Genomic DNA, 16174 nt, shown 5'->3' with positions numbered 1-16174 from the left:
AGATTGTAAGATTGATATAGGGCTAAAAATGCTTTAAAAAAATTATATATTATTATATAGTTATGAAAGTCTTGACTTGAGAGCCAAATAAGAAGGGTTGGCAAGAAATGCACGCAGAAGTACACAAACACACATCTTAGCCTAAATATATAAATTAATGTAGACGGAATGTTTGCCTGATGTTGCCAGAGGGTATTTGTAAAATAGAATACTGGATCACACCCTCCATCCAGAAGTGACATATGATAAATTAAAGTGATTGATGTCCTTCCATGCTGCCCAGAGGTCATAGAAAGAAAAAAAAAGATCTATACTAACTACACACTATGGCATGGCATGCAAAGGTGATTGTCCAGGAGGTGCCAAATAGAGATTTTCAGAATCAGGAATCAGAATCAGAAATACTTTATTGATCCCCGAGGGGAAATTCAGTTGCACACATTGTACATCAAGGCATAAGGAATAGAAATAATAGAAAGTAGGTGGATAAAGAAATATATAAATATAATATAAGAGTATAAATATAACATTTTTAAGAAAAATATAAAGGAATGATGATATGTACAATATTTACATTATTAAAGAATTTTAATGGTGAACAGTAATAGTGAATAAATAGCAGAATTGCAGCAAAGAATCTTGCACATTAATTATTAAACAGATAATATTGCACAAAACAGATAAGGTCCTGTTTAATAACTTACTATGGGTCCATGTGTCAGACACTTGGAGGAGTTAAGAGTTTGATGGCCACAGACAGGAAGGACTTCCTGTGGTGCGCTTTGGTGTATTTTGGGTTGAATAAGTCTAAATCTCCTGTGTTTGAGCAGCATGTCATGGAGTGGGTGGGAGACATTGTCCAAGATGACATGTAGCTTGGACAGCATCCTCCTCTCTGACACCGCCGACAGAGAGTCCAGCTCCGCCCCCACAACGTCACTGGCCTTGCGTTTCAGTTTATTGAGTCTGTTAGCATCTGCTACCCTCAACCTGCAGCCCCAGCATGCAACAGCAAACAGGACAGCACTGGCTACCACAGACTCATAAAACATCCTCAGCATTGTCCTGCAGATGTTGAAGGACCTCAGCCTCCTCAGATAATAGAGATGGCTGTGGCCCTTCCTGTAGAGGGCTTGAGTGTTCTTGGCCCAGTCCAGTTTATTGTCAATGTGCACTCACAGGTATTTGTAATCTTCCACAATGTCCACACTGACCTCCTGGATTGAAACAGGAGTCACTGCTGCCTTGGCTCTCCTTAGATCCATAACCAACTCCTTAGTCTTTTTCACATTGAGCTGCATATGGTTCTGCTCGCACCATGTGACAAAGTCCCCCACCACAGCTCTGTACTCAGCCTCGTCACCCTTGCTGATACATCCAACCACAGCAGAGTCATCAGAAAACCTCTGAAGATGGCAGGACTCTGTGTGGTATATGAAGTCTGTGGTGTAGATGGTGAAGAGGAAGGGAGACAGGACAGTCCTCTGCGGGGCCCCTGTGCTGCTGACCGTGCTGCCTGACACACAGTGTTGCAGGCGCAGATACTGTGGTCTGCCAGTCAGGTAGCCAACAATCCAGGACACGAGGGGGGACATCCACCAGCATCGCTGTCAGCTTCTCACCCAGCAGGGCTGGCTGGATGGTGGTGAAAACACTGGAGAAGTCAAAAAACTCGTGCTCGCCGGCTTGCTGAGGTGGGCGTAGATGCGGTTGAGCAGGAAGATGATGGCTCAATGACCGCGGTGTCTATAGTGTCCTGGTTCACTTTATAGGTGTCAGCCTAGACAAAAAAATGTATCTGACATGCTGGTCTTTAAGTTAAGGCCTATCAAGATAAAATGATCAAACTGTCAGGACACTTTGATTCCCAGTTCTCTACTTCTACTGGATTAGTGTGCTGATGTCACATAATCTGATCCCAGCCTGATTGATTTTACTAGATCAACAGCATTTCATGATGGTGACACTGGCCTTGTATGTTCTCAGTCAAAAAGTTCTTTTTGCTTTTGGGCAACTGTACAGTAGTTACACAAAGCAAAGTCCTCTTTGCAACAAGCAGAGATCAGTTAAAAGAAACTGAATGAGGAGAAAATGCAAAACCTCCCCTGCTGATTATACTGAGGGTTAATTCAGCAATTGATTTTTTAAATCAATGTTTCATCTGTATTAATGATTCTTTAAAAGTCTAATTTCCACGCTTTTTAGTAGTCATAGTAATATTCTAAATTAACACTGATACATCCCAAAACTTTTAAAAGAAACAACCAAAAACAATTAGTCTTAAATATCCTCATGAGAAGCACAAAATCAAATTGATTGAGCACGATTGCATAGCTTGACCTGTTAAATCTGAGAACACCAGCCACTCTTCCACTGCAGAGACCTTGCTGTGTTTCAGAATCTGAAAAACATTTGCACAAGCTCAACTGAACTCGCCTGGGCACTCAGCTGAAGAATTAAGGCCGTGTCAACAGGAGAGAAAAGTCTTCCCGCCTCACCAGCTGACTCTGGGACTAAAATCTGACGCAACAGAGTGCACTTCCACTTCATTTTCTCCTCCACACCAGGCATCCCGTGTTCCCCAGAGAGAGAGGGAGTAAGATCTCTGCTGCTACTGCAAACAGAAAAGAGAGCTACTTGTTACCTAATTCTGATCACAGATACAAAATTGTATTATTTACACAAAAACACGAAAAATTTAAGCATGCATTAACAGATGTTGCCTATTTATCACATGCAGCAGACATAGAGAGATTTTATTTTTGACATTATATTTTGTGGTTATGGCTGATACTGGGGCAAGATCAGCAAAGAGAAAAAGGGACGGTCAAAATTAACGGGCAAAAACACGAATCATCCTTGATCGGTCATTCAACAGATGGAGAGGGATTTGAAACCAATCCTCAACTGGCCCTCTTCCTGCTAGAAGGTATGTAGTATCTATGGCTGTGTACAGTCAATGTAGGTATAGGTCACGGTGGATATTACTGTAATACAACTGGCTTATAACGCTTCACGTTATGTTGGCCTTGCTACCGATATCATGACGTTGGCTTTTTGTTGTTCTCAAGACATAACATTACTTGGGAATGTTGAAAGCTTTAGCTTTATTACCTCGTCATTATACCGCCTGCAAACAGCGGTGTTTAAAAAGGTATTAAAAATATGTTGCGTCTTTCTTTCACATACTTCCAAAACACATGCGCACGCTAGCCTGATCAAGATCTCTACTACACAAGACAGTGGGAAAACGCTTTTTTTCCACAGGGAACGCCAGAATCAACACAAAATGACAGTTCCTTGTAGTTTAGTTGCTTTAATGTGGAAAGCAAGAGATAAAGATATAAAGACTTGAAGACTGAGCTGTGAGGTGACGAGACAGTGATGAGATGTTGGACACGTAGAAAAAGAAATGATGCAGAGAAACACAGTGAAGCTTCTGCCAGCCATTTATCGTGGTGTGTGGGCTGGTGCTTCTCTGACAGCTGAGACAGAGGGAGTGCTACTGCATATGTGTGTGTCTTCTTCTCACATACTCGGGTGCATAATATAGATCTCCAGCCTGCTGATTCAGCCGCCCCGAACCTCCCATCATAATTACGGGCAGCGTGTGGCAGCGCTCCGACACTGGCGTCTGCAAAATGTCACTGTGCTTCATACAGCCCATCAGTCCGGAGGTCTGTCCCCCGCTGTGTGGTAGCGCTCTCAGACATGGAGGGTGCTGACTCCCAGACCCCCCTGGGGGAAACAAGCACGGATATTAGCCATGTTGTAGCTCAGTGTATAAACAGTCTAAAATACAAGATACCTTACCAATACCACAAAGTGCTTTGGATAAAATGTAAGGCTTATTTGTTTTTTGGGGGGGTTTCATCATTCCAGAAAAAAATAAAATATCAGTGTGCACTTTAAGTATTACAAAACTGGTGAAAAAAAAAAACAATGTTACACATATTTATGGAAAATCATCAGATTTTTAAAGCTGTAAATTTTTGGCCATTTGGACAAGAACAAGCTGTGAACACATTGCAGACATATTGTCACCTCATATAGTTGACATAGCAAACAATTGACTATTTACGGAGCAACATTTTCATTATTTGGGAGTCTGGTTTGCCACCTGAGTCCAGTGCTTTGCAGTTCCCCAACTCCGGAGGGAATCATCTGGCTCTTTAACTGGTAAATATTCCTCTCTGTTCACCAGTTGGTCGCAAACTTTGTCTGTTTGCGATTTTGCGCTGGAAAGGAAGTGTAAAGCTAAAAACTGTGGCATGCTGCGGCTGGAAACGAGGCTAATGAAAGCAATGAGACTGAAGTAAACGGCTATAAAACCAAAACAATGAAGCTAAAACACTCTGTAGAGCTGAGGGCGAATGAAGAGTTGGATAATAATTCTCTCATGGTTTGTCACCTTGAGGCACCCATTTCACAACTACACAGTCATTTGATTATTAATATTGATTATTATTTCAAAAACTATTTGTAGAATAATATTTTTCTGTTAGTAAAAGCATTTTACAAAACATCTGATTTATTTTACTGTGAAATTAAGTGTCCTCTCATAGCGGAAACCTGTGAGGGGACATAAAATCTGACTAAACTGATGTGTGTATTAAAACAATCCACCGTAATAACAGTGTAAAAAAAAAAGAAAGTGAAATCTGTGACTGCTATTGACCCCATCTTACAATTTAAGGATGTTTTGCCATGTCAGTGTTTTCGTGTTTCCATTTTGAGGGACATACACAGCAGACATTTAGACGTTCAGCTGCTTCAGTTTCAGGGTCCTCGTATTGTGCATGCTGGCTCACTGTCACACTGTCACACTGTCACACTGTCGTGGCTTATCGTTACACTTGAAAAGAACAGAGCCACTGCATTAGTAACACCTGGGCTTTTCCAACTATGACAAGTTCAAATGTCTGCTCTTAAAAAGGGTTTAAAGGATATCAGTATCAGTAAAAACCTTCCATACGTGAATTTAGGGGGAAATACATTAGTTGGCCAAATGTATGAGGACACCCCTGTTCAAATACTTAATAATTCCTATAAAGAGAAGTTTTTACTCTACAGCATGGACCATCCAACTTTGGCAACAGTTAGTTGAAAACCTCTTCCTGGCTGATTCACCATGATAATGCCCCTGTGCTCAAAGCCAGGTCCATGAAGAAATGGTTCTCCCAGTTTGGTGTGGAAGAACCCGCCTGGCCTGCACAGTCCTGGTCTCAACCCCGTCTAATACCTTTGAGATGAACGGCACTGGAACGGCAACTGTGAGCCAGGCGTTATCACCCAACACCAGTGGCCACCCTCACTAATGCTCTTGTAGAAAGTGTTCCCATAGGAGGCTGTTGTAACAGCATATTATTGCCTATGGTTTGGAATGGCATGTTCAGCGACCATATATGGGCTTAATATTCAGGTGTCCATTATACTTTGTTTGGGTATCCACAGTTTGTGCACTGTAACATCTGATAAACGATGAATCAGCATAAATTAATAATTTTGCAGAGGTAGTCATTGGCCGCTAAAAAGCAACTGCAGTTAGTTGTCTGCTTGTATTTGTGTGTGTGTGTGCACGCTGCTCTGTTTGTGAGAGTGTAAGTCACAGCCAGGACGACTCATATCAGAAGAATGAATTGTCATACTTATTTGTCTGTGGACAGCTCATTCGAAGTGGATGTTTCAGAGCTGTAACCCGTGTTGGATTAAACAGTTGTTTTGCTGTGATAGCAGACTGAGCTTTTTGTTAGTGGGAGATTTGTTGGTGGGTTTTGTGTTTTTGGTTCGAAGCTCACAGAGATGACAGAGACCTTTTTTTTTTAATTGTAATTTTTTTATTTTTTTTTGAAAAGTTTTCAATATTTTTTTTAATGAGGCAAGTTGACAAACGTATTTGTTCAGTCAGCCAAGTCTGTAAAAAATTGATTCACAGCTGTGGGTGAGAAATGGGAGAGTAGGATGAAACACGTTCATACACTGTCAGCTCAAGCTGGTTGATTTAAAACCAGAAAAAAAATCAATTGACTTTTCATTTGGGGCATATTCTTTTACTATTTCAACTAAACTACTATTACTACTAAAGTTGAGCACACAGATTAATTAGTAATGAAACATTAGGCTCAGGATGTAGAGCAGGTTGCCCGTTATTCAGAAAATCGCCTGTTCAATCCCCGGCTCCTCCAGGCTGCATGTCGAAGTGTCCTTGGGCAAGATACCAAACCCTGAACTGCCTCTGGTGGCTGTTCCACCAGTGTATGAATGTGTGTGAATGTTAGTTTCTGTTTGAGAAATTAGGCTCAGTGTGTTAATATGGGTGAATGCGATGTAGTGTAAAAGCGCTTTGAGTGGTCACAAAGACTAGAAAGGCGCTATACAAGTACAGAGCATTGTGAGAGCAAGGTGATTTCAAGAAAATAAAAAGAGCTGACGATCCAGGAGTTTATATCTACTGGTGAACGTTTGCATTTTGTTTTTTATGGATTAGGTTTCCCACTTCACCCATCGCAGCAGCAATAAATTGAACTTTAAATGAGAAGACTCAAACTATGCTAAGACTTTATTTATTATATGCAGACAAATTAATTTTATATATCTGCTGGGCAGGGTCTGAAATTCCGTTATTTTTCTCTCCTGCCACTCTGGCAGGTTACTAAACATTTCAACTAAACACAAATTTTTTTTGTCTGTCACTATCTATATAGAACGCGTGGCGAGGCAGTGGTACCTGACAGTAGACATATGGAATATATCATGTAACCCTAATCCCCATTCTTAACTTAATTGCTTTTTAAAAATGATATTTGTTAATATGAGGAAAACCTATATTTAATTCCCTGGTGCAAGGTATAATGTGTGTAATGGTAATGACTTGCTCTTGAATTCTTAAATATCTTCTGTGGGGTTTTTTGTGTTACATCTCTGTGTATGTTTGTGTGTCCAGACCAATGATGTAGCAGGAAACACCTGGAACTGGCTCTACTTCATCCCCCTCATCATCATAGGCTCCTTCTTCATGCTCAACCTGGTACTTGGTGTCCTATCAGGGTAAGTCATCTCATAACATAGCTGTACAAATTCCATATTAGATGTAATAAATGCTGATCATGGCTAATTATTTATTATTTATGCTGTTTTTAAAAAGATTCCTTGAATTAGTTTGTGTTCCCAATCCAATTGTTACTCAAAAAACCCCAGTAAAATTGGATTATAAAAATGTCATTTGCATGTCAAACCGACTGGGGTTCAAAATGTTGTTTTTCTTTTCGTACATGATAAACAAGTCTTTATTGGGATAGTATCCCACCTGTCTGTTAACTGCTACTAAATAGAGAAGAACGTTATCTCACGGCTTGTGGATAAATTGATTAAATGAATGAATCATTCACCTCTCCTCCTCCTCCCTGAGCGCTTCTCCTTTTTATTGTCATAAATAAAAGACCTTGCTCTGTGGCTTTAATCATCCCGGCCCTCTGTGCTCCTGGATCTGACGTCTGTCCATCTCATTGTGTCTGTGGTCGCAAAGACTCTGTTCTCACTTCCCACCCCATTGCCTCACTAAAATCTGGATGAAAGCAAACATGTGCATGTTCATTAGTCTGAAGGTCACAAGAAACCCACCGCAAAAGCAGCTTTGCTGTCGTTCTGCCTGTCAAAACTTAATTCTAAGATAAGGAGTAGTTTACTTTGTTGTCCTGTGCTTGTGCTGTTACTGTACCAGTATGTGAAATACAACAGAAAGTATTTGACATTTTGGGAAATACGCTTATTTTCTTTCCTGCTGGGATTTAGATGAGACGATCGCTGCCATCTCATATCTGTTTGTTAAACATGAAGAGATAACAGGTTAATAAGTGAACTTTAGAGGTTCTGGTTGACAGATTTATTTCACTTTTGGGCAGAGCCAGGCTAGCAGTTTCTCTCTATGTCCATTCGTCATAGTAATTTTAAGCTAGTTGCCTGCTGGCTATAGCTTTGTTTTCAGCATACAGATATGAGAGTAGTATCAATCTTCTCATCTAACTCTCGGCAAGAAAGCAAATAAGAGTATTTCCCAAAATGTCATACAATTCCTTTAATGGAGACTATTATACTGCTTTTCCATTACTATATTGTAGTTCTGTGACTCCAGTATGGCAGCTTTGCATGATTCAAAGTTCAAAAAAATAATTTCCTGGCTCTTCACCTAGGCATTTATTTCAGCCTCTGTCTGAAACAAGCTGTAGCTGCTCCTATCTCTTTAAAGCCCACTGTCTTCTCATTGGTTCCGTCTAGCTCTGTGTGTCGTAGAATGGTTGGTAGAAAAAGCTGTTCAGAATAGAGCGTTTAGAACATGAAGAAATCTGAATTTTTGGCTCACAGGGAACCTTTGGCCATGTCTAACATGAACATAAAACATGGAAAAGCATAATATGTCTCCTTTAATTAAGTGTAATTAATTTTTTTTTTTTCATTAACTTAACTATAACTACCTATAAACAGTATAATGCTGTTGTGGTATAACATTTTATAGTGTATTTTGTTATAAGTCCAACATCTCATACATCATGCCAGTACATAACACTCCACTGTTTGTCTTCTTCAGCTCCAGCTGTGGCAACAGCCTTTTTCCTCCTTCGTGCTTCAAAAGCAGCCCATCTGTCATCTGAACTCCACAGTTAATAATCCTTCAGATGAAGACTTGAACTGCTATTTTATCCATTTTTATGATGCATTGTGTAACAGATTTGTTGGTCTTGTAATTCACTGTTTGTTGCTGTGAATGTACAGGTTCTCTACTGGCATATGTCTGCCCCCCCCCCCCCCTTGTTGCCAAATATGATCAAATTTTTCTATGTTTCTATTTATATACATCTCTGTATATGTTTTAACAGAGAATTTGCCAAAGAGAGAGAGCGTGTGGAGAAGAGGCAGGAGTTCCTGAAGCTTCGGAGGCAGCAGCAGATCGAAAGAGAGCTAACCGGATACTTGGAGTGGATCTGCAAAGCAGGTTAGAATCATCTCTGGAACAGGGTGAGAGCTGGCATGCATGTGTTTGTTGTGTTACAAAAACATGACAAATTGATAGAAAGTCCCTCTCTCCTTTCTTTCTCCTGCTGCAGAGGAGGTGTTGCTGGAGGAGGAGGATGAGATTGCAGAGGAGAAGTCCCCACTGGATGGTGCGTGGTACAAGAGGAAACAAAACCTTCCAGGTGAAAACAGGTTTTGTTATCTGTTGTATTTATGTTTTCATACAATAGTTTTTTTTGGAGTGTCAATGTGCTGTGCATAAATCATTCCTAAATCATCAGAAATAAAATAACACAGCATCATAAACTATAACAAATATTCATCAAAAGTCATCACAAGTCATCAATATCATTGATCAAAGGGATCAGTCACTCAAAACATCTACAGCCAGATGTGCCTGCCTCAAAGTCGTTTTAAATCATTTAAACCAGCTCCCGAAGATTCAGATAATGCAACTGATTCCAAGCAGAGGGAGCAGCATACTTAAAACCCACTTTTCACAATACAGTCTTTAGGGACGCCTGTGGAGTAGAATGTAGGTTTATATGAAATCTCAGACATTTTTTACTGATTTGATTATTGTCCAGAATGAGGCAGTTACTTGATAGCCATTTAGCTAATAAAAAGGCTTTAAATGAATCTGGACCTGTTAGAGCAATAAATCCTATGTGGAAACCAGCAAAGTGCATACTTTCTCACAGTTAGGTGCATCATTACAAGGACTTTTTAAGTTAAAAACCATACACAAACACCTCTTCAGAGTCTTCAGTATTTAGATAAAAATACCTATTGAGAAACCATTAGGAACTGTTTTTTTAGCGGAGTCTCAGCTGGCTGCCTGGCTACCTCACAGTGACAAGACATAAAACCCTGACTTGTAATATTCAGCATTTGGTTAAGTGAAACAAACCAGATATAACATGTTGATTAGTGAGTTTTAAAGTTGCCGATTTTCACTTTTTTTTTCTTTTACCTTTGGACAGATCCAGGCTAGCTGTTTCCCTGTTAAGGCTTAATACTAGGCTAAGCTAACTGTCGCCTGGTTGTAGCTTCACATTCACCAAACAGACATGTTGTGTGTTGTGAGTGGTATCAATCATCTAATCCAACTCTCGGCTAGAAAGCAAATAAACTTATTTCACAAAATATGAAATGTGTACTGTTTCTTAAAATCTATATATAGATGTGGACTTTAATCTCTTTTAAAGGGAAGGGAAGAACTCTCTCTCTCTCTCCCATGATATCCATTAGGCCTATTGTGAAGGCAAGAGTTAATTAGTGGGATTTTCAGCTTTAGTCTGGATTTGTAAAGTAAACTAAAAGTTCACTATACTATACTCCCTAATACACACACACACACACACACACACACATACATATATAGAAATGCATTTGCTAGTGAACGGACACACAGGAAACAGTCAAGTGACAGCACCCAGCTTCCTTATTTTCTCAATTAGTTACATATCAGGGATTAGAATGTTCACAGCCATAGAAAAACCACTTTGATTTGTTTAGAGCAGAAATGAATGACAGGCATGAGTAGTAGAGTCAAGTGCCAATCAAAACTGGCTGACTTAGTAGAGGTGTTCTTTATTCTGAACCACCATATACCTAGTCTTTGGAGATAAGAAATTGAGGAAATTATCCTTCAGGCTGGATATTTCATTTAGAGATTTAAAAAATGGGTGAACTTAAGGTAGTTTGTTCTTTCAAATTAAATATTCTTTAGACGAAATTCCTATAACATATTTTACTCAGTGCTAAAATAACCTTATAGTGTTCATCATCTTAAAATGAGTGAAACATTTTATGTGATTTTAAATTAACCTTGTTACACCCACCGGGTCAAATCGAGATTTTTGTTTTGAAGTTTGTTTCAATTTGAATTTTTTACTGCACTGGCAGATTGTTTCAAAATGAGCTTTTTTAGCCGTCAATTATAGTCAATAATGATTTGATAATAAAGAGAATTTTTAGTGTTTAGTTTGCTAGTGTTTCTCAGTCTCAGAGCTTTGTTTGTTTCGCTGCGTGGTTCTGCCTCCCGGCAGAGATGAGCGGAGGCACAGGGTTGTAGATCTCAAGAATGAGCCCACCACTACGGTGACATGGAGCTGGTCACGCTGGCAGTTTTTCATTCCAAGTCTGGCTTCAAATAGTAAGGCAGAAAATCTCCAAATGAAATACATGATTGATGCCTGCTATTCATAGTTTCCAATTAGCTCACCCCTTCCACTTTGCCCCCCCCCCCCACACACACACATATTATGAATTGGGATAAGGATTGTTCCATTAAAACACAATTTGAAAATGCTTGTTTTTCCTGCTTAACTTTCAAAGGTTTATACTAAAGAAGTTTTGCATAACAGACGAACACCATTCCCTGTATTACTATTACTATATATATTTTAGGACTCATGATTATTTTTCCTTTCCTGTCTGTGCTGTTCTCTTTACAGTCCTGAAACGAGGCAAAGCCAAGAAAGGTAAAAATGACCTGATCGGTGCTGAGGAGGGGGAGGACCCTTTCGCAGACATCTCCTCCGTTGGTAAGACATCTTTTCATCCGCGGCCACCAGCGGATCACCTCTGACCGTCGCATGCTGTCTGTTCACAGAGTCGACCTTTACAATGAAAGCCACCATAAAAGCCTGTCTTCTACAATGAACATAGCCATGTCACTGACTCACTGGTCTCCATTTATCAGATTAGTATTTGTCATGTCATCTCAGCACCATAAAACATTTTGTTCAATATCTCACACAAACGTAACAATGTACACGACAAAAGCAGATTCAGCTCCATCCGTTTCTCCTGCACATATCCTCGCCAACTTCAGGGGAAAGAAGTATAATTAACTTTTCTAATTAGACCGTTAAATTAAAATAGCAAGAGAATCACCTGCAGCATATTAAAATTAGACACTTTTATATTAATGGGCTTAATGTTTCCACGCAAAGACAACATGTAAATGCTTGTCTGTGGGTTGGAAATGAGCATAAGCAAGGTAACTGAAACCATTTTGTTGCCTTCGCTACTTTTTTCCCATCTAATCTACTGTTTTCCATAAAATTATGTGCCAAGGGAAAAGATGCACTGCGCAGTCAAATTTCATCTCTCATCACACATGATGCCTGCAGCCGTGGTGCACGGCACATATGTATTTGGTGCATATTTTTTAATTAGCAGCTGCAAGGAAAATTCAAGGATTATTCAGGTGATTTTATGCTTTTCTTTCTGTCCCTTGAGTAGATATTGTTACTTTTATCAGTTAAAGTCTTGGCCGCAAACAACTTTCTGTGCTTGTTAGCAGATGTGAAGTGGAATGGAGCCCTACCCAACCATGCTGTTACACTTCACTCTGAAAAACCTTGAGGTCCTTGAGCTCTAATTTCTTGTAACTTGGTAGTAGCACTCTCCACTCAAACGCACTGCAATGCAATTTTTGCAGTTTCGATAACCAGAGGCACAATTACAATCCTGGCTTGCTAGACTGGAAAACTGGCAGAAAATGAGTGTGGAGCAGCATGGATAAATCATTATTAGAAGGATCACAGCATTCAATTCAGTGAAGCAAAACATTCCAAAATACTAACATAGGTATAAGTACAGCAGTCCAAATATGAACTGAGAGGGCACTACATGATACATTCAAAATCAACACATTAAAAGTATTTTTTTATGTGTTTTTATTTTGGAGTGGCCTGTTGGCTCTCCTTGAACAACTCTGCTGCAGAAAAGCAAGTGCAATATTACTCCAAAATAAGTACCAAAGTTGTCCTCCACCACCTGTTTCTCCTAAACATAAACTCAGCTGGATCACTTGAACCAACTCAGTGAAAGAAGATTAATTTGGAGCCAGAAAAGTAACCATAATGTTGTGCAAAATGCATATTTTTACCAACATTATGTAACCAACATTATAATTATAATCTTGATGAGTGGGGAAAGAACGGGGGATGCTGCTCATCACAGTAGCAGGAAGAAAACAAGAGAATCACAGTGATTTACTGTGAAAACTGTGAAACAATGACAAATATTTCACCACTGCACACTCATGCATTCACTCCCTCACTTTTCTCCATCATTGCTTTCAGCTCCTCCGGCTTCTCCGTTTGGTAGGGCCAGTGTGAAAAGCAGCAGTAAATTGGACAGCTCCTCCTACTTCCGGCGTAAGGAGAAGAGGACCCGGTTCTTCATTCGCCGCATGGTGAAAGCTCAGAGCTTCTACTGGATCGTTCTGTGTCTGGTGGGCCTCAATACTCTGTGTGTGGCCATAGTCCACTATGACCAGCCTGAGTGGCTCACAAGGGCCCTCTGTAAGTCACACATAAGAATACACACTCACACCCCCACACACTTTTAAATGGTCTTTAAAACAGTTTTTTCTTGGTTGTTTTACTCTGTCCATCTTGAAAACAGACACAGCAGAGTTTGTGTTCCTGGGTTTGTTTCTGACTGAGATGTCCTTGAAGATGTACGGCCTTGGAGTGAGGAATTATTTCCACTCCTCCTTTAACTGCTTTGATTTTGGGGTAAGTTAGTGTCAGCTGTGACTCAAAGGTAGATATTTTACACTAGCCAGCGGTGACAGTTCTGTTTGGATGGAGAGCCAGTCTGCTTATCTTGTTTGGCTTTTTGAAACGGAGCCAAATACGGCAGATGCAAACTTCATCATGTGCTTTCCTCTCTAGGTGATTGTGGGGAGTATTTGTGAGGTGATCTGGGACATGATTAAACCAGGAGCATCGTTTGGTATCAGTGTGCTGAGAGCCCTGAGACTGCTCAGGATATTCAAAGTCACCAAGTGAGTTCAATTCAAACACACACTCTAAACTACAGACAGTAGTCTTATCCGACAATCTAATGTTAATTAATGCTCTGTGTTCTTCTGCACATCCCAAAAGGTCACACACACAGTCCAGGTTCACACAGTGAAATTGTTTGGAGCAAAGCTGCCGTCCTCCTGATGCTTAGATTCTTAAATATCCCACATTATTTGCTGTGACATTATTGCACTCATGGAAATGTTTAAAATGACTGAAAGCAGCCTCTCTAATCATTAAAGTAAATTGCTGAAGAGAAAACACTCATACGTCAATACACCGCACAATAAAGAAAACACCTGGAAAGCTTGTGCTGCACCACATAATTTAAAAGGCAATATAGCCTGCAGGGACTGGTAGAGTGAATTGTCTAAATTGATGTGTACAATCAGAGGAATGCAGCTTTACAGTACGTGATTTTTTCCGTCTCAGAATGTCTCTATTAATTAATTTACTCATATCTAAATTAATTGTTGCTTATTTCCAAAAAAACTCTAACTTTTCTTTTTTACATAAAAAGTTTTGTACAATGGTCATACCAAGTGATGAATAGACTGACCTATTCTGAAAATAACGTTATAATGCATGCCTAACCACACCTATGTAGTAGAATGCGGTAGTGTAATTTAAGTGAAAACCATGCAAAAAAAACCCACTTAAGGGTTCACAAACTTAATCATGTCATTATTTCAATTCCAATGTATCAAATTCTTTTAAATAGCTACATTTTGGAGATGCCAGGTTTTTATGTAGCAGTAGCTGTACTTTTTCTCAGGGCGTACTTAATTCTTTTCTCTCTGAACTGACAATCCTGTTAGAGTTTGATGGCAAGCCTTTTATTTCATTAGATTAGCTGTAATCCTGTGATTCACTGACACTGGCAGCTTTAGACCCTGACGCATTGATTCCTTTTAGGCCACCTACAGCTCATATGGCCATTTGTTCCTCTGTTTCCTCCTCTGTTTTGGTTATTTCTGTCTTTTTTTTTCAAGCATTGCTTGTCTGAATCTGTTTATCATTTTACTGCCTGTTTAACAGAGCAATGTATAATGGAAACAATGTCTTTGTCTCTCCCCGTTTTTGCTGCTTATGCTCAGATATTGGAACTCATTGAGGAACCTCGTGGTTTCCCTGCTCAATTCCATGAAGTCCATTATCAGCTTGCTCTTCCTTCTCTTCCTCTTCATCGTGGTCTTCGCTCTGCTGGGCATGCAGCTCTTCGGAGGACAGTGAGTAATGTCTCTAACCTGTCCTGCGCTCGGAACACTCTTTCCTTCTCTTTCCAGCCATCCACGACTAAACACGGACACACATGTACACACACACACCCTCGCCTCTTCTCCCCTATCCATCTCTCCATCTGACCCTCCTCCCTGTGTGTGATCCCTGGCCCGGCGTGGCGGTGGTGACAGACGTGTTGAATCAGCAGGTAGCTGGCACAGCAGCAGCACCAACTGTGGCCCTTTGATATCACTCTCAGCAGGAGCTCCATGTCTTCTAATGACAGGAACACCTCATGATTCCGTGCTGGCTGCAGTTAACCAAAGGCCGGGCATCTAGCCCCGTCTGACTCAACTCATACACTCACATTTTCAACATTATACTTATCTCCTCACCTCACTTCACACAGACACTACTTTGGCCAGGCAGGATTTTACATTTTACATTATATTACATCTTTTAACAGTCTTTAAATATCTGTGTAGTTAAATTAACCAATTTAGGATGAAACCTGATGTAAATAGTCGTTTTGCTATAGGTTCACAAGGAAAGAAAGTCTTTATTTTATACCTAAAAACATAAGCATGAAGGTTATTGATGAGATTTGGGAACACGGCAACATCGCTACAGTGAAGTCCAGTGGGACAATCACGAACAGGTGTTGTAAACAACAACAGTTTATCTAGATTACCTGTACCATTTTATTTGGATTCAAAATTGTAAGTGAGTGACCCTCTGTCTGCTTTTCCATTGAAGACAGGTGTTTAACCAGTTTTTGGTTTGTTTAAGAAAAATGTCCCCTAAACTTGCAAATTAAAGATATTTTGAGATTGGAGGCTGTTGCCATGGCGCTGTGCCTTACAACAGCCATTATTAGTATCGTGTTAGTCTCTGGTGATGGACGAGTACTACACTGAACAAAATTATAAACATAAATATATCAACATAGTAGATCAATACATGTGACAGTGTGGAAGAAAGACTTTCTACCATTCTACTATATACGCTCTAGATTAACTTTAAAAGCAGACAAGTGATACACTGACTGCAGAATGTCATTCAGTCTTTTATTGCCATGTTATTCTTGAAATGTACACTGAACAAAATTATAAACGCAA

General features: G+C 39.9%; 1 protein-coding gene across 3 annotated transcripts in view; it reads left to right on the top strand.

The window, feature by feature from the left end:
• The window catches only part of cacna1bb (calcium channel, voltage-dependent, N type, alpha 1B subunit, b), a 175232-nt gene that overhangs the window by 79763 nt on the left and 79295 nt on the right, over positions 1-16174 (top strand). For all 3 annotated transcript variants that reach the window (XM_038733866.1, XM_038733868.1, XM_038733867.1), the window contains exons 9-16: positions 6944-7047; positions 8874-8989; positions 9102-9191; positions 11469-11558; positions 13107-13328; positions 13432-13544; positions 13704-13816; positions 14933-15064. In XM_038733866.1, the coding sequence (XP_038589794.1) occupies positions 6944-7047; positions 8874-8989; positions 9102-9191; positions 11469-11558; positions 13107-13328; positions 13432-13544; positions 13704-13816; positions 14933-15064 (980 nt within the window). The remainder of the gene's footprint in view (positions 1-6943; positions 7048-8873; positions 8990-9101; positions 9192-11468; positions 11559-13106; positions 13329-13431; positions 13545-13703; positions 13817-14932; positions 15065-16174) is intronic.

Source organism: Micropterus salmoides, unplaced genomic scaffold (assembly GCF_014851395.1).
Source record: "Micropterus salmoides isolate LMB-PRFRI ecotype aquatic unplaced genomic scaffold, ASM1485139v1 Ms_hic_scaffold_20, whole genome shotgun sequence".
NCBI lineage: Eukaryota > Metazoa > Chordata > Actinopteri > Centrarchiformes > Centrarchidae > Micropterus > Micropterus salmoides.
This window is presented reverse-complemented; position numbering and strand designations above follow the sequence as displayed.